The following is a 24,494-nucleotide window of genomic DNA, read 5'->3' on the forward strand; positions in this document are numbered from 1 at the left end:
ACTATGAAGTGATAATATACAAAGACTCAACATAGAAAAAAACATTTTTTAATTTTAAAAGTGGTTTATCAAGCCCAAACAGGCAACCCAACAAACCCTTGATTTATGGCGTTTTGTATATATTTTGAAAGTAATTTTTCTTTTCAGCAGGTGTATCAATATCAGAAAGCTGATTGGCTATGTTGGATGCAGGAATGGGCCTCTCAACATTGTTCAGCTCCATACAGAGCTCCAGAACTATGGGATTGCCCAAGCCATTCTGATATTGATGAAAGAACGGACATTTGGTCTCTTGGATGTACTCTCTATGCTATCATGTCAGATTTTATTTTGCAACTCTCATCTTTCTTGGCAATACGTTGCTGTGCTTTGAGAGATGCTTTTATAGGCAACTTTTCCTTTAGCATTTTGGGCCCAGTTGTCTTGAATTTGGTGTTGCAAATGCTTTTTCAACTTTACTGCAAATCCTGTTTGAGTCTTTACTCTGGAAAAGACATAGTCTTTACCTTCCCTGCCTTCTCATTCTTCACGAGTCATCATTTTCCTAAAGGACTACTTGCTATTTAAAGGAGAAGTCTTCTAGGTCAAACAGATTTAAAATGCAGGAGCACACCAGTGGTAAATGGAAAAAGTGTCGAGTCTTAATGGCAAATGGTAGTGTTTTGGTGTTTGTCTCAGATGCAGAGTATATCATGGTATCCTTGAAATTGGATGAGTCAGGTTTCCAAACCTTAGCAAGTGGGAAGCATGGGCACTCGCTAAAAGACATAAAGAATATTGCAGCCTTGCATGCCCATGCTCGCTTCTCCTGTCAGACCAGAAAATTTATAATAAAAGCTGCCAAAACTAGTTTAGACATCAAGAAGTTATTATGTACGCTGTTTATGTCCTAATTTTCAAATGTCGTAGCTGTCTTGTGAGTTAAATCAGGTGTAGCTTGAATGAATATCACTGACTGTATATAATTATGTATAATGTAGAGTACAAGATTGTATAATGAACAAATTCTTGTCTTCACTTTAACATCACATCTACACCATATCTAGCTGTAACAATGATAAGGAGTAATTTACATTCAGGCTACCTCTTCTTGCTTCTGGCCAGTTTCTCCAACTTTGGTTCGCCCTAACGAGAAAATTGCTGCTAGACCCACATCAATCTCCTCATTAGCGGGAAACCCTTTCCAGTGAGGGGGGCCTCCGTGAAGATCCATTTATGAGAAGGCTACCATTGTCCTCCCATCTTGGGGGTATTCTGGAGACAAATACAATGTACGAAGCCATGGCAAGCAAAAACTGGTTGACCACCAATGCTCTACCCACTACCTTCTCGTAGACTCTAGGAAGGCTTAAGGGTGGACTAGGCCTTCTTCGAAGCTAACATGTGGTAGCTGGGATTCGATGCAGGAAACTTCAATCAGCTTCTCATTGCGAGCCATGCAGGGGAGGATCTCTCTCCCACACTCAGGGCTTGCCCCTTTCTTATTCCCCTCCACTGCAAAGGCCTCGGAAATTTTTCTCCACCTGCACACCTGGATAAGATGCAATTTTCAATCCAACAAAAGAAGGAGCTTCTGGACCTGCAATGCATAGACAACATGGCCCTCTTTGTGGAGGCTTTGGCTGATCGCCTGAAGAAAGTGAGACTTTTGTTGGACGTTTACTACCTAGCTTATGGAGTTGGATCAACTGGAACAAGTGAGTTTGATTTCTCACAAATACAAAAGGGCTGGGAAGAGACCTTTGGTTTCTACTTTATCTCTAGAGGTGAGTTGGAGGGTCTTCCCCAAAAGCTTCGTATTGCAAGGAGCAGCTAGTCCCTGGGGACCCAACCAGTGGCCTCCCAAAAAATAAAGATGTTGTACAAGATGCTCCTCTTTTGAACTCTGTGTTGTAGATAATATCAGACTCAAGAACTTGGCCAGGGTTTGGTAGGATGTGTCCAAGAGGTGATTGTTCTTCACTGATGAATGTCAACCATGGGGATCATCTCATCTATTGTAAAAGGGACCTTCAACTGGCTCGTCTATCTATCTATCTATCTCTATGTGTGTGTGTGTTGTTTGGCAGGCTTTTCTGGTTGTTTGGTAGAGATATGCCCCCACGCCAGATTATGATCAGCTCTTTTGCTGGTGTCATTTTTGTGCTTTGAGGTCCTTATATCATGCCCGTAACATTCGGATGTACGGGCATTCTGCGATGGATGTTTATGCTTTCTTTCATACCTCTTTACATCAGTCCCTCCAAGATGCCCACTTTCTTGAGACCTTCCCTTGGCCCAACTGGAAGTATTTCATCACTGCAACTATGAATGTACAGTTACTTTAGCAAATGAAATCGTTCTTTTCACACACACAAAATGTGTGTGTATATATATATATATATAAATGTAAAATAAACAAATGAAAAAATGAACTAATTTGAAAATAATAATGATAATTGTTTTCTTGTGGTTGTGTTGGTGTTTGTTTTGTTTTCTTATATGTACGTTGGTTTATCTTTGTTCCCTTATGTTTATCCCCCCGCCCCCCCCAGGTTGTGTTGTGGTAAAATTCAACCCTCTCTCTCTCTCCCTCTCTCTCTCTCTCACACACACACACACGCACACACACACACATTTCTTATTCTTATTTCTGCTTTGTTTCTTTCTTTTGCTATCGAAGTTTTCGTTGTTTGCGTTAGGATTTCACTTTCAGTTTACCCAAGAGATTTCGAAAATTTTCAAAACCCAGATGGCATCTTATGCTTGGGTACTGATGAGAACAGTAGCATACTTTGCTTATTAAGTTATTTTTATTTGTTATTTGTCTCATTTACTCATAAATTTGTCTAAATTCGCTTACAAAGTCCCTTATTTTCTGTTCTCTGTTCTATAAAAGATTTTAATTTCCACCACACGAGGAATGCTATGAGTACTCGGCATGTTTAGGCTCCACAGCATGCAGTGGTGCACTATCAGCTATCCTTGGTGAATCATGCTGTTGCTCCTTGAGCCTCTTGATGGAGCCAAGCTTTATTAAGTCTGCACACAATGCTACTACATCACGACAACTTGGCCAAAAAAGGCATGCATGTTGAAAAGTAACGTGATTTCTACCTGAGATTTTTGGCTTTTGCAAAAAGAGACTTCTATTAAGTATTAAAGAAAACCGTTAGAGCAAGCTCCATACGGGATACACCATGCAATGCATGAAAAGCTCAAGAGCCAAAAAGAAAGGATTGGGGCTGATAGTGCAAGTGCCTAAGAAGAAGGCTCACCCTCATAAAACACCTGGGGCCCAGTAAGGGATAACCATGCAATTGAGCTCCAAGCCATGAAGAAAGGGAAGTATGAAAAACTCTACTATGTCTGGGACCAAGTGTAGAGAAAAAGTGTTTATTGACTCTCCCTCCCATCTGTATCCAAAAGGACTCCCGTGCATGGAAGGCATACTCTGCTCTCTGATCAAACAATGTTTGCAAGTGAGCCCTTGCTTTGCAGCAAGGCGCTCCTGTTTCCAATCATGTGATGGTTGTCTCTGCTCCTCCCTTTGCAAGGCTACCAACTGCCGGTGGATACCAATCTCCCGCCTGAGTACCTCACCTCACTGAGCACTAGCGACAGAGTGATAAAAGTCGCTGATACTGGCAAGTGCTGTGGCCACATGTGAAGGATCGGCCACCCCCCCTGCATGTGAGAAACCCAGATCTCCAAGATTGCCTCTGTGAGAGTCTCATCTGTGTATGAGGCATCGGGGATTTTGATATTGTGAGACCGTCCTCTCAGATGGGGCTCTGAGATAGACAAAACTACTGGAAAATGGTCGGAGGTGGAAACACCAGGTGCAATGCAAACTGTCCCCCCTCTATCAAGAGCCCAGTCATCCACATAGAATCTGCCAATCCGAGCATGGATAGGCATCTGCACCCTACGGTTCGACCACGAAAACAAAAGTGACTGAGACTGAATATGAAAAGCATCATCTGACCAAACATCTCTGCCACTGAACCTGAACAAGAAGGCATCCCAAGCTGCTCTCTTGAGGGAATGAATACCACCTTCTCTGCCCCCTTGCTTATCGGATGGTGCCTCAACCATGTTGAAGTCACCTCCAATAATCCACGAATCTACAATGTTAGCCCACAAGAGCAACTCTTTCCAAAAAAGAACACGGTCCCCTCTGTTGTTCGGAGCGTAGGGGTTGAGGAAACCAACCTTACGTCCGTCAATCAAAAGTAAAATCCACTGGGCCCTGGAGGGGGTGATGGTACCGTGTCCAATGAGCAGAGGGAGAATAGAATCTGAAACTGATATGCATGTACCTCCTCTGATTCCCAAGGCAGGAAGCCAAAAAGTCCGGCCTAATAGCAGCTTACCTGACTTGGAGCAATCTCTGGCATCCAGTTTGTGTTCCTGAAGAAAAAGAATGTCTAAGGAACCACCTGACACACCTGGATGGAGCTGATTCGTGATCAGCTGTTTGCGATGGCGATGAGGGATGCCGCCCAATCCCTGTATATTCCAACTGGCTATCCTCATCAGCAGGAGGAAGCGGGTTGGAATACCTTACCCGACCTGGTGGCAGAAAAAGAACCCTTCATCAGAGCTGACCTCCTGCCATACACACGAGGTCCAAGGGGAGGAAAGTCCACAAGTGAGAGAGAGAAAGATCTATCAATAGGGATGCCGATAACTGGCTCTCCGAAAGTGGAAGGTACAAAATCATCATCTGGGAGGTCAAAGGGGTCCTCAAGAGCGGAAAAGGAGTTTCGCTAAGCCAGTCTTGGGGAGGGGGTCTGAAGGATTCCTATCGAAGCAGGGAGAGAATGTAAGACCTCCTTCCCTCTATCCATGGAAGGAGGCACCTGTACTGGGTCCTGATCAAGAAGTGCTGCGGACGAGGTGCCAATAACCTGGGCTGTTGAGGGAGGTACAGCCTGATCTTGGGGTGGAGTGGAAGAAGGCTCGTGAACACTAGGCTTCAAGGTGTTAGCCTCTCGAGGCTCCAAGGGGGTAACCTCCGAAGCGGTGGAAGTATGTTCTGCAGTAGAGGGCACAACTCACTGTGGGCCAGAGGTGGTGCGGGGTGCAAGAGGGACTTGAGCAACCCTAGGAGGAGGGGGAGCCCATGTCTGAGGCGGTGCCTGTGGAGCGGTAGGTCCTACTCTTGCTCTCTGTCGTAAGCTAGTACGAGCTGGTTGCTTTCTGGGCCTCTTTTTCTTCTTTGGGCAATCTCTGGCGAAGTGCCTCGAGGATCTGCAAATCTTGCACTGGTCGTGCCGACCTGCAACCTCAAATCTCTAGCGGAAGAATGACCCATCGGGTCGTTGTAGCATGATGTGGTCATCTGAAATATTAGGGTCTTGGACAATGATCTTAACCCTGGGTACCCCATCCATCCTGACCGCCTCAGCAGCCGAAGTGGGCTCGCCAGGAAGAGGGGGGATCTTTGCTACCACACCAAACCTCTCGCCAATAACTGAAAGAAGCCGGTGATAACTGAGGGGAGACAGGGGAACTTGATGAAAACAGAAACTCCTTGCTTGTCCTCTTCAATTGGGTCAAAGCCCCAGTTGAAAGGGAAACAAAAAGATCCTCCTGTAGCCTAGAAGTAGAAACCCAGCCTGTAGCAAGTCTCTCGTGACGTCCAAGGAATCTAGGCACACTTGAAAGAAGCCTCGTCCCAACAAATGAACATCCTTAAGGTGGGGGGTGAGCTCTTGGGAAGTGCCACAAGCATCCAATCTCTAGCCTGTGATTTGGAGGGGTGTGAACCAAAGATGTGTGCGAAGAGAGTCGTGGAACACTCATGTTCCAAGTCCTTTTGCAACTGCTGCAGCTCGTCTTTTGAAAATGTGACGGTTCTCACGGCCGGTGTGTGCGGTAACGGATTGACTGAATGGGTGCCCATTCGTCAATCGAGGTGGGGAAGGCCGACTCAAACACCCATAAAAACTCAGTCTGCTTTCCTGATGCCCAGGAGACCCCCAAAAAAACGGGGGTACACCTGAAGGGAGAGGGTGAAGGAAGGAAGGAGAGAGGAGAGAGAGCAAGTAAGAAGAAGAAGGGGGTAGGTTGAAGGAGGAGGGAGGTTGAAGAAGGGGGGAGCTGGAAGGGGGGAGAGGGAGGGCAGCAAGGGGGAGGGAGAGACGGGAAGGGGACAGCAGGGAGGGCGAGGAGTGAAGAGGAGAGAGGGAGGGGGGGAGAGGAGGAGAGGGAAGGGGGGAGCAGACAAGCAGCGTGCGGGGGGGGCAGGTGCAAGCAGCAGCGCCAAGGGGGGGGGAGTGTAGGCAACAGCGTGGGGGGGGGGGCAGCGCAGGCAGCAGCGCGTGGGGGGGGGGTGCAAGCAGCAGCACGGGGGGGGCACGGGAGCAGCAGCGTGGGGGGGAAGGGGAGGGGAGGAGAGGGGAAGGGAAGAGGCAGCTAGGGAGGGAGGGGAGGGAGGAGGCAGCAAGGAGGGGAGTTGAAGGGAGGGCAGCAGGAGGAGCGGGGAGCAGCAGCATACTGATTTTTTTTTTTGGCTTTTGTGAACCAGAATATGATAGAGATCAAATATCGAGCGAAATTTGCACGGCTGATTTCTCCAAGGGCAGCCTATGCAGCCCAACGACAAGGCCCGCCCCACCCCCCTCTCCCCCTCCCCGTCCTCTCCCCTTGCTCCACATTTCTTATACCTACCCTTACATCTATGTCAACCTCCCCCTCCATTCTAGCATCTCCTACAAGGCCCCCTCCCATTAGGAGCGTGAAATATACACTCCATGAAGGGGTTTTTCTGACAGCCCACTCCTACGAGCATATGAAGACAACCCACATAAAAAACAAACAAAATCTAAGATTGGGCAAAAAAAGTTGGTAACAAAATTCCGCCGACAAAAGGCTCTTTTCCTGGCAAGAAAACAGCACATTGACGTGGCTCTTTCCCTGGCAAGAAAACAGCAAGGTCCATAGATCCTGTTCACACTATTTTGGAGCTTTTAGTGGGATACCTTCTCTACATATAGGATGCTTCAGGGTGCAAAGTGGGAATGCATGAAATTGGCCATGTAAAAGGCTTTTAAAAGCCTACCACAGGTAGATCCTTCTTTGAACAACACGAGAGAGTTTATTACAAAATGAAGGAGTGCATTTCCTTATGCATAGACAAGATGGACACACAGTTGGCTATGCAAGAAAACCAAAAAGGAGAACGGTGCCATGAGAATTCAATGGATGAATAGGAATCATGCATTTAAGGCCTTGGAAATAGAAATTCAATCACTCTAAAATGGCGTTACTCATAGGACAAATTCGGACACCTTGGGAGTCCTCAAATCTGAGAATGGAGCCTTGATAATGAGCTTGGAAGAGCTCGAAACAGCATGGACAGATCTTAGACGACTCCAAGAAGATAGAGGCAAAGATTGAGGGTTTTACTATAGAATCTCATGCCAAGGATGCTCAATTATGGATACAAGTAGTGGATGGACACAAGCCTTAGAAAGTCATCCAAGAGACTCTAGATGAAAAGAGCAGGCGGCAAAATAAAACCCTTAATATCTTAAAAATGATAGGGGTTAGAGAAGATGCAATTAGCCCTTTGGAGATGGCAGCCAAGAAATACATGCATGAGAAGTTTGGGGTGGACCAAACCCACATTAAGAATTCATGGAGGGTGGGAAAGCATCCCATACATGCCAAGGCAAGACAAGAGGTTCTCATGAAGAGGGAAAGCATGAAAGGGACCCCAATATTCATCATTGAAGATCTTACAATTTAATGCAAATCCAGCAGCAAAAAGAGGGCATCAAAGGGATGATAAATTCAAGGGAAAAGGACAAATGGGCACTGTATACGGACAGCAAAGCCTGCTAGAGTTTGTGAGAGAGGGTTTTTTGTGGGTGTGCCCTCCCAGATAGAGGCATATGGTTAGGGTAAAACTGGCTGGTTATAGGCCTATCAAAGGCTGGCTGACAGAGGCCAAATAGGCCTGAGGTATGGGCAGGGTTGGACGCAGCTAGGGCACCCAACCAGGTTGGGTCAACCGAGTTCAGCAGGTCAGCCAGACCTACTAGTCAGGTCAAGATGACATGTAGGTCGGCCAATTGGTCAGCTTCTTACTGGCCAACCAAGAAGGGTACGAGCCTATAAAAGGTTCTGCTCCTTGCTCATTCTCTTGTCTCACATTGGGGTCTTTTGGAGCATTCTCTCTCTCTGCCAACCCTTAGGCTGAGTTGTACCCTTGGAAATATATAGTTTCCCTTGCCTCATTACTGTGTCTATCTCTACACTTCTGCCCGTGCACAACTCCCCCATGGTATCATTTGCCATGGTCGATGAGGGACCAGGTGGATCTCATTTGCTGTTCTAGATAGCATTATTCTTTAAGGATCCAAGCTTTCAGGTGCTATCTCCGAGGTGAATCTAGTAGGCAAGCTACTGGATGGTCCATGGTTGCATCTTCATCGGCTTGCTTCTTCATATTGTTATCCTGACCATGAGCTATAGAGAGGGTGTTAGTTTTTGGCATCTCATAAGGAGAGAGGGCTTCTTTGTGGGTGTGCCCGCCTAAAGAGAGGAACAGGGTAGGGAAAAGTGGCTGGTTATAGGCCTGTCAAAGGCTGGCTGGCAGAGGCCAAGTAGGCCTGAGGATGGGCAGGGTTGGGGCCCAGTTATGGCACCCAACCAGGTTGGGTCAACGGACGTAACCCGGCCCAGTCTGCGGTCAGCCCGACCGGCTAGTTCGGTCAGTCGGTCAGCTTCTTGCTGGCCGACCAGGCAGGTAGGGGCCTATAAAAGGTGCCCCCCCTTAGTCATTCTGTCATCACACATTGGGGTCTCTTACAGCACTCTCTCTCTCTCTGCCAGTCCCTCAAAGTTGCATCCCTGGAAATAAATAGTTGCTATTGCCTCATTTCTGCATCTATCTCTTTCTGTCCCTCTCTTTCGTACGCTTGCGCATGTGCACAACTCTCACAGAGTCATCATTTAGGAACGTTGATCCCCATCCCAAATAGGGTTATGCAGCCTAGGGGACTAATAGTGCTTTGTCCTTTGCTTTTTAGAATGGTAACGATACCTTATGGTCATCACCAGGCAATTTTGGTGAGACTTTCTGAGAGAAAGATCTTGTAGTGTACACAAAGACACATCATAGCCTAAAGAGGAGCCTGCCCATAGTATATGGGTACACATGGCTGTCTTACCTGCTACACGAAATAAGTGGTAATTCTGTGAGTCAAATACGAGTAACAGATTCGTGGAGTATCTTTCTGAAACGAGTGGAGGGGATCGGTGTCACTGGTCACACACCTATCGGAGACCCACACCGATGGATGAGTATGTGGATCAAGAGGAGTGGTAGTCTTCTAGTGCTCACACCTCTAGACACACTTCATGGTCATAGGTGCAGATGAACACATCCGCTACATATGGATGAGATTGTTGAGGCCCCATCCACAGACGTATACATTGCAGCATGCTACGTTCCACCACAGACATCTGTTTATGCCAGGATTACCTCTGGGAGGGGACACGTATCACCTTTCCTAGCATTTTATGAGGACGTTCAGAGATACACAGAACTGGGGGAGGTCTTACTCATAGGGGACTTCAGTGACGTGACCAGACTATTCACAAGGCTATAGCCTGTAAGTGTAGATCAAGGCTGTACAAAAGCCCAATCTGATCCGATAGCAAGGAATACATTGGTGGAGCGCAAATTTGCTGCATGATCTTCAAGAACATCGCAAGGCTGCCATGTGATAAAGCCTTGCACCTCACTTTTAAGGGACTAGAAGGTATTGCAATCATGGCCTATGTTTTTTACATCATGCTCCACCAGCACAAGGAATGAACTTTCCCTGTCATGGGAACCAGCAAGGCCTAGCTGCTCAGACCAGCAAGGAAAGACCATCTCTCCAAAGTGGTAGCCACCGGTAAAAGGGTTCATGCCTATAACCTAAGATGCCGAGAGGAAGTTGTGAAATACTTTTAAAAAAGTTATAAGTGATAGTACAAGTACTTATCTGCTTTAAACAAAGTTATAAGATAAGTGGTAAACATTCTATCCAGAGCAGAGCATTCCAGTCCCAAAGCTTGCATGGAGAACAGATCAGGTGCCATGCATGCACACCTTGCACAAGGGACAATGCTGGAAAAAAGAGAGAAAATTAATCAAAGCCAGCCAGGGTTGTCAACAAGGCACGCGACAACAGCAAAACATTGCCTCAGACCACAAGGAGCAACCTGTCCCTGGAGGAAGTGCAGCAGAACCAAGACTCTAATTTGTCATGAAGAACTCCTGCCTGATATCCATCCCCTTCCTTCCGGCACATCAGGATAGTGTGCCCAGCCAGACGGAATGACGAAGACACTGACGTCTCAGGGGTCCTCTGGTTCAAGTGCTGCAACTCCCTTTGCGGCTGTATAACCTCCAAAGAAAAGGAAAAAGGTGAGGCACGAAGATAGGAGGCACTTGCTCTCCGGTAGGGAAGGTAACAACGGAAGACTTTCCACGTGTAGAGGAGGGGAGACGCCCTGTCCAGGCTCGCAGTTAGGGATGAGTAACTTGATTTGCTGCATGTCATTTGAAAATTATGAGAATGTGAATATTGTGTGGGAAAAAAATAAACAGATAGACATACATAGTATACCTGCATCATGGACGGAAGGTCCTTGGTCGCATTCGCCTCCGCCTCCTTGGCCTCATCCCCCTTTGCCTCGGCCCCCCATCCGCTCCACTTCTGCCTCCTTTGTTTCCTCCGCCTCCCCCTTGTTTTTGGCTTTCTTACTCCAATAACTTTAGGGATTCCATAATTTTTGTGGTTTTCCTAGAAAGATTGAGTTCTTGATTCATGGATTTTCCAAATATATCTGTCTTTGACAAATGATAATTTATGTAACCTCTAACTCAACAGAAACATTCAGAAGCAATTGTAAGAAAGATCTTGGTCATAATTCCATGATGGTTTTGGTTCAAATATGGCATTTGAAGAAGATTGTCCCAATTGTGGTTCTTGTATCCTTTAGCTTCACATATAGATTCCCATTGTGAGGTACAATCTTAGCCCTATATCTTTTCTAATATGCAATTTTCCAACTTTAAGAAGCGAAGAATATAGCGTAAAACTTGTGAAGAATACACAGGGAAATCATAGGGATGTTCTCGACAGTTTTTAGGGTTATATCATTGTGTGAAGTGGCATCCACTCAAGATTTATTGTATGTTGGTCAATTGTGCAAGCCCTCTGTTACGTGAGAGTCTACCCTTCTAGGAACCAATTGCTTCATCCATTCATATGCTTCATCCATCTTGTAATACATTCTTATACTTCATCCAATCTTGTTATGCGAGAGTCTACCCTTCTAGGAACGAATTGCTTCATCCATTCATATGCTTCATCCAATCTTGTAATACATTGTTGATGAGCATTGGGATGGAATTTGAAATATGCCCAACTAGAGGCTAATGAAGGGACGATCAAATTGAAGAAGGAAGTGATATGCTCTTGAGGTGCTGTAATTTGGTGGAAGATTGTGCGTGCCCTCATTATGGGATAAAGACACTCATGCTTGATTATATTGGTAGCCTTTGTCCAACTATGAAGCCTTTGTCTAGCTTGTAAGCAAAAAAATGATGGCTGCATTGTTTGTGTTTCTTCTTGGGTAAGTCCTCTTGTCATTTTGTAAGAGAGAAAAATAACTGTTATTAATGTCTTGGAATGACGAAACTGGTCACCGAGTGGAACAAATTGTGGGAAATATCAGAGGAAGAGCTGGGTGCTTCTCCTCATAATTAATAATAGAACAATAGTGAATTACAAACTCAATTTGAAGTATATCAAGAAATAGGCATCTAGCATCGCTAGGGCCTATTCTTTAGACCATATCTATGATAGATTGTTGACAATCTGTGGTCCCTTGCCAGCGATGAGGTAACGTGTGTCGTGTAGCTGCCAACCTACTAGATAAATCTTATTTTCCCCTGTAGTTGGATGTGATTAAGTGAGAGAAGATATATTAGCTATCTATATGGTAGATGAATAGTGGTGCTCTTAGATTTTCGGGTGTATATTTATGCAGTTTCAAGTGACAAACTGAGATTTCATGAATTTCTTCAGAAGCAATGACTGTCTGTAAGACTGTGCAAGTACAATTTAGATGAGTTCAAACACAATGGTCGAAATTGCTCCCTCAATAACCCTGTGAACTTGATGGAATACTCGCAAAGTGTCTTTTTTTCGTAAAGTGAACGTGTCTACCCTCATTGCAGGCAACCACAAAGCGACACACATAGGGCCTATAGACAGCTGCCATTGGTCAGCAAATGGCTTGCTAGGTGGGTCAGGTTGAGGGCCATAAGTGTTCACTCTAACAAATTGGATGGCAAGTTGACTAGCTAGGTCAACTCTAGGTCAGCCACATGGGCTGAACACTGGTTGGTAAGCTATCGATCAGCAGCCTCCAGCCCCTTGGGGGGTTATATTGAGTGTGCCGAGCAGCTCCTGCGAGCCCTCCTCCCTCCTTCCATAGCCTCTACCTCCCTACCCTCCTCCGCCTCACTCCCTCGCCCTCGCCCCCCCTCGCCCTTGCCTTACGCCCCTCGCCCTCGCCTCACACCCCTCGCCCCTCGCCTTGCCCCGCCACCACGCCCTCGCCTCACCCCTCGAGCCTCGCCCCTCGCCACCACACCCCGCCCCTCAGCCCTCCGCCCCCGCCTCTTGCCCTCCGCCCTCACCCCTCGCCCCTCCGCCCCTCCGCCCCTCGCCCCTCCGCCTCGCCCCTCGCCCCTCCGCCCTCGCCCCTCCGCTCCTCCGCCCTCCGCCCTCGCCCCTCGCCCTCGTCCCTCGCCCCTCCGTCCTCCGCCCTCGCCTCCGCCGCCGCCCCTCTCCCTCACCTTCGACCTCCGCCCTTCGCTCTCGCCTCCGACCTCCGCCCTCCGCCCCCCTCCGCCTTCCGCCCTCCGCCCCCGCCATCGCCTCCTCTTCCTCCGCCCCGCCTCGCTTCGCCTCGCCTTATCCTCCTTCGTCACACCCAGGCTCCATCCCTCGTCTATCTCCCCCCCTTTTTGGTGGCAGCCTCTTCTTCATCGGAGGTCTCGCAGTTTGTCTTGGCGGTATGGCGGCTCCCTGCCCGGCGGAACCCCGGAGGCCCAGATGGACCCTCCCTCTCCAGATGCCTACCGCGTGATCTTGACAGAGCAATAGTCGTCTGGGGTACAACAGGTTGCCAATGACTTTGCCCTCACTTCCGTCTATGGCAAAGTCATTGGACACTCTCCCTCCAGACCAGCCATCAGGGACTGGCTCCAGTCCACTCTTATGCTAGAGGACAGCCACATCGAGGAGGTGGCCCTTATGGGAAGGGGCATCTTCTGGCATAAACTCTCCACTGTGAAAGTTGCGAGCAACCTGATTGCTGGTTCCCCTACATCTGTGGGTGGAAAGATCATCATGATAGTCCCTTGGTACTGAGGATTCAATGCAACGGACTTTGATGCTCGTTTCCGCATACCTCGTCACCCAGTGACGCTAGCTTTTTCAGGCCTTGCTGCTGAGTTGCGGCCGATAGTCAGGGACCTGGGTTCTCACTTTGGCTGGGTGATGCATGATGCTTTCGCCGACGCGGTTACTGCGGCAGGAGCTCCCAGAGTCCGTGTGGCTGCGGCAGACCCTGCGTCCCTCCCTGCAGTGATTGAGATCGTGACAGATGCTGGCAGCATTACTCAGAGCATGGTAGTCACAGGACAGCCAGGCCAGTGCTTGAGGTGTCACGGATTTGGGCACCTGGCTGCTGCTTGTCCACGCTTCTCCAGCTCCTCTCGGCCCCCCCGCCCCCCCCTCTCAGCCCCCCCCCTCCCTCCGGGCAGCCACGTCAGGAAGAGCAGAGGCAGCCGGAGTCCGGTCCAGAGGTGGCTGGCAGCTGGACCGAGGTCAGAAGGAAAAGAGGAAAGAATAAGAAGAATTCTGACAGAGGCAAGGAGGCAGAGGTTACCCAACCTGCAGCAGCGCCTCAGAGATCTGACAGGCAGCCGCCCCAGGGTCCTGGGAGAGCTTCTTCTTCATCTGCAGCCCGCCCTCCGCAGCCTCAGGTCCCCCTCTCTTCCGATCCCCAGCTCCCTTCCACTCAGCCCCAGCCCCTACCCCAGCCGCAGCCCCCTCTTCCCGACCCGCAGCATCAGCCCCCGCCTCTTCCTCTTCAGCCCCCTCCTCTTCCTCTTCAGCCCCAGTCCCAGCCCCAGCCCCATCCTCCCTCCCCCGCCCCTCTCAGCTCTTCCGCAGTGTCAGCTGCACCGGTGGTTCCTCAGCCGCGGGCAGCCCCCACTCCCCCTCCTCCGCCCCTCCCGCTAGTCGCTTCCGTGGAGTCTGAGTTGCCTACCCCTCAGCCTCCTTCCCCTTTCCCACGCCAGGCAGGGCATCCCGAGTTTGCACCACCCCTAGAGCAGTCTTCCTTGTCTGCTAGCCCGACCCCCTCAGTTGCAGACTCTGACGGGCCTCAGCTCCAGGAGAGAGAGCTTCCTCGTGACTTCTGCAGATCCGGTCCCTGGGATTACTTGGATGTGGCCGACCTCGGGACCTTCCCTGCTTGCCTCGACATCAGTATCTTCCTGCTCCGTAAAGGGGCGGATGGGAAGATCGCAGCCTTGGCCCCAAGGGATGGCCCCAGCTTTGCTTTCACCTTTCTCAGCGACGGCACCGAGATTTGGACAGACGACTCAGTCTGGGAGGCTCTCAGAGAGCAGACGCACGCTCAGATTTGCTCCTGGATAGGCCCGTCGGGTGGACAGCTTCTCGAGACTCAGTGGTCCGAGGGTGACGTGCGCCTGCGGTGGCGTTGCGCCGCCAAGCGTTTCAGATTGATTGTGATCCTCAGGCCCCCTCTGTCGTGGCCCCTCCCCCAGGATGTCAGAGCCTGGACTCCTCAGAAACTTCGCGCCTTCTACGGGATGACTACCTCAGAGATCTCGAGTTGGCTCGAGAAAGCGTTTGTCCATGGCACCAAAGGCCTCACGCCTTTGCTAAAAGTTTTGAAGAACGGGCAGGATGACCCCGCCTCCCCCTCCAAACCTTCACAAAAGCGTCAGCGCCTTCATTCCAAAATTTCAGCCTCTTCATCGACCTCAGCCGCGAGCAGACAGTTGTTCGCAGCCTACCAGTCCTCATCATGAGCTTACACCTTGTCTCCTGGAACGTGATCGGGTTTCATTCTTCTGGCACCCGTGGTCCTAGGAAGCTCATCTTGAGACAAGAACTTCAGCCAGCAGTGATTGGTCGCTTGGATATACTCCTGCTCCAGGAGCATAAGCTTTCAGTGACTCATTCCCGTAGCTACGGGAAGATCCTCCCTGGACGCTCTCACACTTATTTGGAGCCCTCGATCGGTGCACAGGGGAGGAGTGGCGGTGTCTGTACTTCCATTTGCGAGTCGTTTGCCCAGGGAGTTTTTGGCCATGGTACGTTGATCCCAGGCCGTGCACTTTGGGTTGGCCTAGAGTTGGAGGGCTCCAAAATAGGAATCCTCAACATCTATGCACCCACAGACCTCCGATGCAGAGCCACTTTCTGGAGGACACTCACAGAGATTTTCCCAGACATGGATTCGTGGATTGTTGGAGGTGACTTCAACAATCTGGAGACTTTGGAGGACCAGCAGGGCAGAGGACCAGAGTTTACATGTATAGCTCAGGCAGAGCAGTCCGCTCGAGACTCCTTTATCTTCGCGACAGGAGGTAGGGACAGCTGGAGAGACCCGTCCTTCCGCCGATGGCACGGGAGTTTGGACTTCTCGTGGGGCTTCCGCAGGGAAGGAGGCAGACTCCTGGAGAGACTGGACAGATTTTATGTCAGTGATTGGGCCATCAGCAGAGGTGGTCAGGTGGGTGTAGTGCCAGGGACGACACTCTCCGACCACGCGCCAGTGCTCTTATGACTAGACTCGGCAGCTCAGTCCCTTTCTCCCCGTTCGTGCAGGATTCCTGATTCCATCTTCTCTAGGGAGGAGGTGCGCAGTAGTATCGGTAGCCTTTGGGACAGAGATTGGGGCGAGTGCGTGGATCTGGTAGAGTCGGTGGCGCAGGCTTTGCAGGAGTCCAGCCAGATTTGCCAGCTCGCAGCCCTTCAGGTTCGCCAGGAGTGGTGGGGCAGAGAGAGAGCTCTTCGTAGGGACCTCGCCTCCATTCAGCGACTCCAGCAGGCAGCTCCGGGTTCGGAGGAGCTTCGGATCCAGGCCCTTCGAGCCAGAGCCCTTCTTGAGGAGACTCTCCAGCGTCGCTCAGAGTTTTCTTATCACGCCTCCCTCTCCTACTGGGCTCGGAAGGGCGACCGGATGAGCAAAGAGTTCTTCAGGACGCATGGCCAGAGGGCAGCAGGTGATCAGCTCCGGAGTCTTAGGACAGCGGAGGGGCACATCGTTACTAATCCGGAAGAGGTCTTGGGGTTGGCTACCGACTTCTACAGGACTCTTTTCCAGCAGGAGCAGCTTGCCCCCCGTACTAGACGTTCCCGCAAGGAGGTGTGGAGGCACATTCCAGCCCTTGTTCAGCCCAGCATGCAGACGACGTTGATGGCACCGTTCACTACTGTCGAGATGCAAGAGGCCTTGATGGCCATCGATGGGCAGAAATGCCCTGGCGAGGATGGGCTCTCTCGCACTTTCTTCACCTCTTTCTGGGATCAGATCCATCAGCCCCTCCTAGCAGCCCTCCAGAGGATTTTCAGCAGCGAACATATGCCAGAGAGCCTCTCTTTGGGATTGATTTGCCTCATCCCGAAGGGAGGAGACCGACAGGAGATCCGTCAGTGGCGCCCGATCACTCTCCTCACCACTGCCTACAAAATCCTTGCCAAGATGATCAGCGCCAGAGTTCGGCCACTACTTCCTGACCTCATTCATGACACTCAGACAGGCTTTGTCCAAGATCGCAGTATCTTGGATAATGTCTTCACCTTCTCAGAGGCGACGGAGTGGGCTCAGCACAGCGGGTCGCACTTAGCCATCCTACTTCTCGACTTTGAGAAGGCCTACGATCGAGTGGACTGGTCCTTCCTGGAGGGTACTTTGGAGAGACTGGGATTCCCAGTAGGATGGATTCAGGGTATCTCAGCGTTATACAGGACAGCTTCCAGTAGGGTCATCATCGGCGGCAGGATGGGAGAGCGATTTCGATTGGAGAGATCAGTGCGTCAGGGTTGCCTCCTCGCTCCTTACCTGTTTCTCTTCTTCGTCGAGGCGATGACATACTACTTTCGGGCGAGGTTGACCGGGATCTGGGGTGTTCGCCTTCCCATCAGGGAGGACACGGAGCTCCTGGACTCGGAGGATGCAGATGACACAGCGCTGTACGTTCAGGATGATGAGATGATGCTGGAGAGGGTGAGACTGGCCTTAGAGGTCTTCTGCTCGGCAGCCGGTGCGAAAATCAACTGGAACAAATCAGTTGGTTTTCTCACAAACCCTGGGGCATGCTCACAGTGGGGGAGGTTTTTGGGTTTCAGATGGATCCCGCGGGGGCAGACAGCTAGATATCTTGGCTTTCAGGTCGGCCTGGACATCACGCCAGCTCAGCAGTTTCTCCCGGTGCTAGATTCCATTCGACGGAAGCTGGCTTTCTGGAGCACTGCTAAGCTCTCTCTTGCAAGTCGTGCTCTTGTAGTCAACCAGGTTCTCCTGGCCACGGCCTGGTATGTGGCCTCTTGTTGGTGCTTCTCGAGATCCAGCGTGGCACAGCTCAGGAGGATGGTCCGGAATTTTCTGTGGTCTGGAGGGGATGGTCTCAGAGATACCAGAGCCAGAGTAGCCTGGCAGACAGTCATTCTTCCGCAGGTTGAGGGTGGCTTGGGGGTCATTGATCCTGAGCTTCAGAGTCAGGCCCTGCTGGGCAAGTTAGTTATCCGTGGTTTGACCCCGGGGGGGCAAACGTGGAAGATGTTACTTCAGCAGGGGATCAGTTCTTGCGTCCCGCGCCGAGGTGGAGAGTGGCTACCGTCCCTCCGGTGGATCTTCACCTCTGCACCGCTTACTCACCCCCGCTCCCCGCTCATTCGTAGCCTTCTCACGGTTTGGAGGCGACTCCGTCTCAGTCTCCTCCAGTCCCCTCCTAGTAGTCAGGAGGAGATCGACCGCCAGCTGCTCATCTGGAACGATCAGGTCAGAGATACCTTGGGCCTTTAGCTGGGGGAGAGGTCACATATCCTGTGGGACGGTTGGATGCGGGGGCCAGCCCGGTCCCTTCGAGTTTGGAGGGACACTTACAGACACTTGGAGACCGTTGCTCTAGCAGCCGCAGCTGGAGGTGTCCGTGGAGCTCAGGCGAGACGCACAGAGATAGACGGAGCGATTCTTGCCGGTTGGTTGGTTCCACCCGAGATTCAGATCCTTATGCCTGGTGATGACCGTTGGCTTGGACAGTTCACCCCCCGTGGCATCCCACTGGTGGTTGCAGGCCGGATGGACGACACCTCTGTTTCCTTCTTCGCGGTTTTGGGGACGGCCGACTCAGGAGAGAGGGTGTGCTCATCGACCCCCTTCTCTCGTGGCAGAGGGTTCGGGTCGTAGGCCTCGTGGGGAAGGTTTGGCGGATCGATCCTAGTATAGAGCAGGATCAACTGCGGTTATGGCGACTCTGGCTTTGGGAGGGGCGGGCCCTGTCACAGCTTGATTGGGACCCAGGTGAGTGGAGATGGCCAGAGGTTGTGGCAGGCCAGGGGCCAACTCCTTTCTTTGCTTACAGCACGACATTGGGCAGGAGAGTTCTCGGGAGGATGCATAATCTCACTCCAGATGTCGGCCATGACCTGGACAGTCGAAAGAGAGGTACCACCGAGGATCTGCGCGCAGCACGAGGTCCAAATGTGCCATCCAGCGATGTTGCTAATAATCTCCCAGACTGGTTGCCTCTCCTGAGATCCTGTGTCCGCCTCTGCCAGGTGCGGCAGGATGCCCTCAAGCGGCCCCCAAGTCCCCTATGTGATAAGGAACATGGGGTCCTGCGGGCCTGCCTCGAACAACTGATGAAAGCCAGGAGTGGTGCTGCACCAGCAGAACGCGCCCCAGGTGATCAAACCTAGCTGCGGTGCTGCGCGAGTAAGGATCCCGAAGGTCCACCTCCACACTTCCTGGGCGCGAGTGCAGCTCCACAGGCAATGTTTTGGTGACTCCTCGTCCTCATGACAAATCTGACAAAGTCCATCCTGACCAATCTGCCGCAACCAGCTCCCCACTGGAAGACCCTTGTGGGCAAGTGGCCAAAGGAAGTAGGAAATCTTCCGCGGCCGCCAGCTCTCCCACAAGGCCTTCCAGAAGGCCTGCAAAAATAGCCTGGAGATACCCTGAGCATACCAACTGGGCCGCTGGGTGGGCGGGCGGCTCTGCACACACACTCAGAGGCCAGTGGGACCAGATACAGGGAGATTCCCGGGCTGGCCGGGAGAAGCGGAGACGTTTCCTCCGAGATTGGGATACGCAGGGCCTCTTCTTCGAGCATACTTCTTAGGGCCTTCAGTGGCACTATTCACCACCTCTCTGGCTGTTTATTCACACGCGCCTGATCCCTCCGTGAGAGAGAGCTTTTTGTTTCCATTTAGGGCTGCGTCCGATTTGTGAACGCAGCCCCGTCAGCTGCAAAACTGACCTCATGTATCTTGTTTTTTCGAAGTAATATAATCAGCACTGTTTTTTCGGCAAAAAATAAAATAAAATTGAGTGTGCCGGTAGGGGTCATTGGCTACGTATCCAAGCCATTGAAGCTCACCTAGGAATATGCAGCGAGGAAGAGGAGTGCCTTTGTATTTTACACTTTTGGAGCAGCTACCGATCTTGACTGTACTGCCTATATGGAGTCTAGACTCTATTTGGATAGCTTCTGTTGGTCATGTAGCCCTCACAATCAAAGGGGAAGGGACTACAGGCCTATAGGCTACCGTGAGTTGAAACTCATATGGAGAGACTTTGAGAAATAGGCTGATTGGAGGTGTCACCTTGTCATTGGTTGAGTGAGATTCAGCTTTGGCATGCAAAGGGGACTTGTGTGCTAAATAAGGTGGAACCTTGAACAAAGCAGCCAAGAATTGGGTATATCTACTTGTCTCCCTACTAGACATATCATTACCACCAAGGCTGCTTTTATAGTGAGTTGAAATCTATGAAATGATAGGCACTACATCTTAAACAAAGATAGTAAAAGTTGAAGGGGTGGTGTGATCCACTAGGGGGAGGCATGGGAGGACTACATGCATGAAGGGCCCAATCTTTCATGCTTTTATTAAAGCTGGTCAACCTTGCCCTTCATCTATTGATGTGCTCCCTCTCTCTCTCCCTCCCTCCCTCCCTCCCTCTCCCTCCTTTGTAAGATTGGATATTTTCTCATCTTATGACGGTATATCTGAAGATAAAATCAACTCGTTGTTGACCTCCCCAAGGTGGCGAGACATGCAAAGCCATTGCACTTTGTGTATATTGGTGCAGAGTCCAGGGATAGCCACAAGGTCATGCCAAAAATATGCAGGAGAGATGGATGCATAGTTATCAACGAATGCTTCAAAGTGCAATTGAGGAAGCGCTCCAAGTAGAATATTGACTTGTCGCCAGAGCTAGGGAGACACCAAATCCTCTCTATCTCCCAGTAAATAAGGTCTTGCTTGATCATTGATTGACCTACTACCTAGAAAGTTGGACACATTTTGGGTTACCCGGCGGGCATCCTATAAGCTTATCTCAACATCCAAATCATGAGTGCGGGTCAAGGGAGACTCCATTGTATCTCCAACCACCAAGGTTTTCTGTAGGGGCCTCAACCATCAGAAACGACAAAGCCAAGCATTAGAATTTGCATGCCCCTGTAGAGAACCATATCACACCTATTTGGAAGAAGCAAATAACATACGTCATTCTGGGGTGACATAGAGAAGACCCTTGCCAATGGCCGATGGATGGAGTTTGTTGGGGGCAGCCAGCAACATTTTTGAAACTAGGTCAATGTTTTGAGAAGAGATAGGCGTGCAATTCAGCGAGTTCTTGAAAAAGATTTTCATACAAGTCTTTTTGGGGCTTCAATGCACTTTCACTGCGGTGATGTTTAGCTCAAGCCATGCATACAAGACACAAAATGTAACTCTACAGTGACGTTAGACGGTGTGTACATTCGATTACAGCTCCAGGAAAAACGAAATTTCTTACAAATACATGCTCTTAATCAGCACATTGAGGCCTCAAAGAAAGTTTTGTGCAATTGCAAGTAGTGTGGAAATCCTTTGAGGCCTTAACAAGGCCTTGCTGCAGTGATGTTGCTTTCCAAATGCAATTAAAACACCCAAATGGAATATGAAGGTATGGAAAGAGATGTTTATCATAGTCTTCAAATGGTATCAAATTATGAATAAATCTGGAGGCCTGCTCTGATCACCTTCATGCCGTCATCTGTCTTTTTTCTGTACTATTTGGGGGAAATAGTTCTGTTACATGATTCTAAAATTCTTCTAGAGTGGGGTATCCAATGTAGCAATTTGAAGGTACCACTCGAAAATGTAACAAATTATTTTAAGCCTCCAGCTTTGGGAATCATTGCACATATGGTTGATTATATTGGCCCATCATATTACTAGGTAATGTTTATACGTCTTAAGGGCATTAATAATATCTTATTTTTTGGTTCTCTCCTCTTTAGAATATTTGATTATGGCAACGCATGTTCCGATAGTTTGTTCATTGTTAGGTTGTCAAGTGAAGATGCTTTTTTGTTTGACTTTAGGCTAGGAGTAGAAAGTGTTTACATTTACTGAAAATTTCTGTGAAAATATCAAATTTCTTAACATGTATATCATGAGACCATCTGCATGGCCTCTATGCTTCTTTATGCTTTCTCCGATGTCTATTTGTGCTGTATTACAAAGAACCATCAATTTTCCAAGGGTTTCATATGACAATGACACAATAACAACCTTTTAACTGTAGCATTGAGTGGCATTTTGGCAGTCACAAGCCGTTTTTCCTCTTCCAGGTATCATGTATCACCTTTTGAGTATTCTCTGGGTGATTCTGGGGGAAGCTTGCAGCTGGCAGCAATGAGTGGGCAAGTAAAATGGCCTGCAGGCCCTAAGCCACCGTATCCGGAATCACTACATCAGTTTGTAACGTGGATGCTCCAATCACAAGTCGAGCTTCGTCCAAGCATTGAAGATGTGATCATCCATGTTGACAGACTTATTGCAAAGCTATAAGCTCTTCGTTGAAAGAGGGTAAATTCCTTAAGGTGCCAAATGACTTTGGATTTTGTGATTACAAATGGACAACAAAAATTGTCTTCATCATGTGCCCTGTGCTAATTAATTTTAAATTCTCTGAATGACTTCTTTTCTGTTCTTCTTGTGTACCATTGCAGGTACCATATTGGAAGAATCATCATTTGATAATTCGTATCTGGTATCCTATGGGTTACTGGGGGCTAGTTAGTAGCTTCAATGGGGCAATTTTTCTGTATATGGAGTCCTTTTGATTCTGCTGATGTCTATGATAGGTTGTAGCTTCATATGAACACCAGGCAGAGGCTGGTTGTTCTGCTAGGATTTTATCTCGTTCTAGGTTACCCTGTGAGAAGCTTCTTGTCCTTGTTTACACTGTTAACCTAAAGCAATTATATGATCTCTTATTTACCTTACAAGACACTCTATTGTCACTTGAGGGTAGGTGATCCCACCATACACAAGGGTGGACTGCTGCCTCCCTTGTCTTGAGGTATGCCTCAATTTGTTGCGGGTTTGTAGATAGGTGGGTAGTACTCTCTCTCTCTCTCTCTCTCTCTCTCTGTCCCTCTCTCTCTACAGATAAGCATTGAATATTCTTGCTTTACTTTTATTTTCTTTTATTGTTACTTTTAGCCCTTCTGGTATTTACCTCAAGCTAAAGTATTTCCTTGTATGGATTGAATATTTTACAGGTCCTAGGCCTATAAAAGCACTTAATAGTTTCTTGCTTGACGGTCCTTGTCACTAACAATCATGGAGTGGTGATGGGTGCCTTTAGCCTTTAATATTTGGGAGTATCAACATACAATCCACTCGATCTTAAACTGAGAATGTTCTACTATATGCTGATTTCTCAAGGGAATAGATTCCGTCACATTGTTCTACTTTTCCTTTGATACTTTATTAAGATTGCATAGGCATGCTTAGCATAGTTTTTTTACTAACAAATATATGGAAATAACTTCCACTTGTAATTTGGGATCAATTAATACGAATTAGTTTGGAACCTTAACCTTGATAGAGTAGTTATTTTACAAACACATTTCATATAATGTGGTGCCTTCCACTTTTGAGATACCCCCAAACGCTTGCAAATATTTTGTTTTATTGAAAAGGATTGGGCAAGGAGATATCATTATGTTTGGAAGTATTCTTCGATTATTTACTTGGGGTGGGATGTCAAAGTACCCCATACCTGAAGGGATACATAAGATTTTTAAAACTATTGCTTTAGACGTGGTGTGAACCCATAGGCTAGCTTGATGGCCCTTTCAAGTCTCCACGACTCTCCAATATAGTAACATATCAAAGCCCAATTCGCGTAGATGGTAGTTGAAGCTGTTTTGGTGTAAACTACAGATGGTAATGGACTGTTGTAGTATTAGATAAACAGTCCCTTGAGCCCATTCCTTCATAACCAGGAGGATATTTTTGGTTTTTAGTATAAGGGTTTTTGTGAGATAGTAGTTAAGTTTTGAAATCGTTAGTCACATTGCTAGTTTTGTCACCAAGCGCATGATTATAGAAAGCAGCTCCAGTCTCCGACCACCACTTTCGACGTTATTATGAGTGGCGTAAGGTAGGCCTAAGGTATTGCATATTGCATTAACGCATCTTCTTGATCCTTGCAAAAGAATCACTCCTATCATACTTGAGGTTGGAGCCTAGAGCCATTTATGCAATGTGACTAGTGCCGAGAAGCCAAACGCTAACTCCAGCCTTGGATGTGGCTTCCATGACCAGCTACTTCTCATAAGTGCTAGCCTTGGCCTTGCTCACTTAAAATCTCTCTCATGATAGTTGGAGCTTAGAGCCATTTAAGAAATGCAACTAATACTGAGGAGCTTTGGAATCCCACCTCTGTCCAACCTTCCATGACCAGCTAGTTCTCTTAAGTACTAGATTTGGCTGTCACATTTTTTACGACATCTTTTGAGATATCCTCACGTGGCTAAGAAGATCTTCTTCTATTGAAAGGATTACTTGAGGAAAATTATGACATGTTTGTTTTATTCTTAGTGTTTATCTAGAGTTGGAGTGTTACAGTACCTCATACTTAAGGAATTCATAAGATTTTTTTTAACCTGGTGGTTAATGCTCAAAGGCTTAGCTCCAACTCATAGGCTAGCTGGCCCTTTCAAGTCACCATGACTCTCCACCATATTCAAGACATGTTGAAGTTATTCAAGTGGCTAGTACTTGAAGCTAGTTTTAAAGCATTTTTAGACGAATTAGTTGCTACACCATTAGATCGTGCAATCCCTCGAGCCCATCACTTTATAACTAAGGGGAGGAATC

General features: G+C 48.7%; 1 protein-coding gene across 2 annotated transcripts in view; it reads left to right on the forward strand.

Moving 5' to 3' along the window:
• PK3 (serine/threonine protein kinase 3) overlaps nt 1-23,108 on the forward strand; it is a 73,583-nt gene extending 50,475 nt beyond the window's left edge. Inside the window, exons 5-8 of one of the 2 annotated variants that reach the window (XR_015543432.1) lie at nt 193-317; nt 21,953-22,190; nt 22,334-22,719; nt 22,889-23,108. Coding sequence is in view for 1 of the 2 variants with exons in the window: in XM_087396451.1 (XP_087252577.1) it covers nt 193-317; nt 21,953-22,172 (345 nt within the window). In the remaining variant the exon portion in view is untranslated. Of the gene's footprint in view, nt 1-192; nt 318-21,952; nt 22,191-22,333; nt 22,838-22,888 lie in introns of those variants that run through there. The other variant, XM_087396451.1, reaches the window with a different exon arrangement.
• The last annotated feature ends 1,386 nt before the right edge of the window (nt 23,109-24,494 follow it).

Source organism: Dipteris shenzhenensis, chromosome 2 (assembly GCF_047967505.1).
Source record: "Dipteris shenzhenensis isolate YYH24624 ecotype China chromosome 2, Dip_SZ_1.0, whole genome shotgun sequence".
Taxonomy (NCBI): domain Eukaryota; kingdom Viridiplantae; phylum Streptophyta; class Polypodiopsida; order Gleicheniales; family Dipteridaceae; genus Dipteris; species Dipteris shenzhenensis.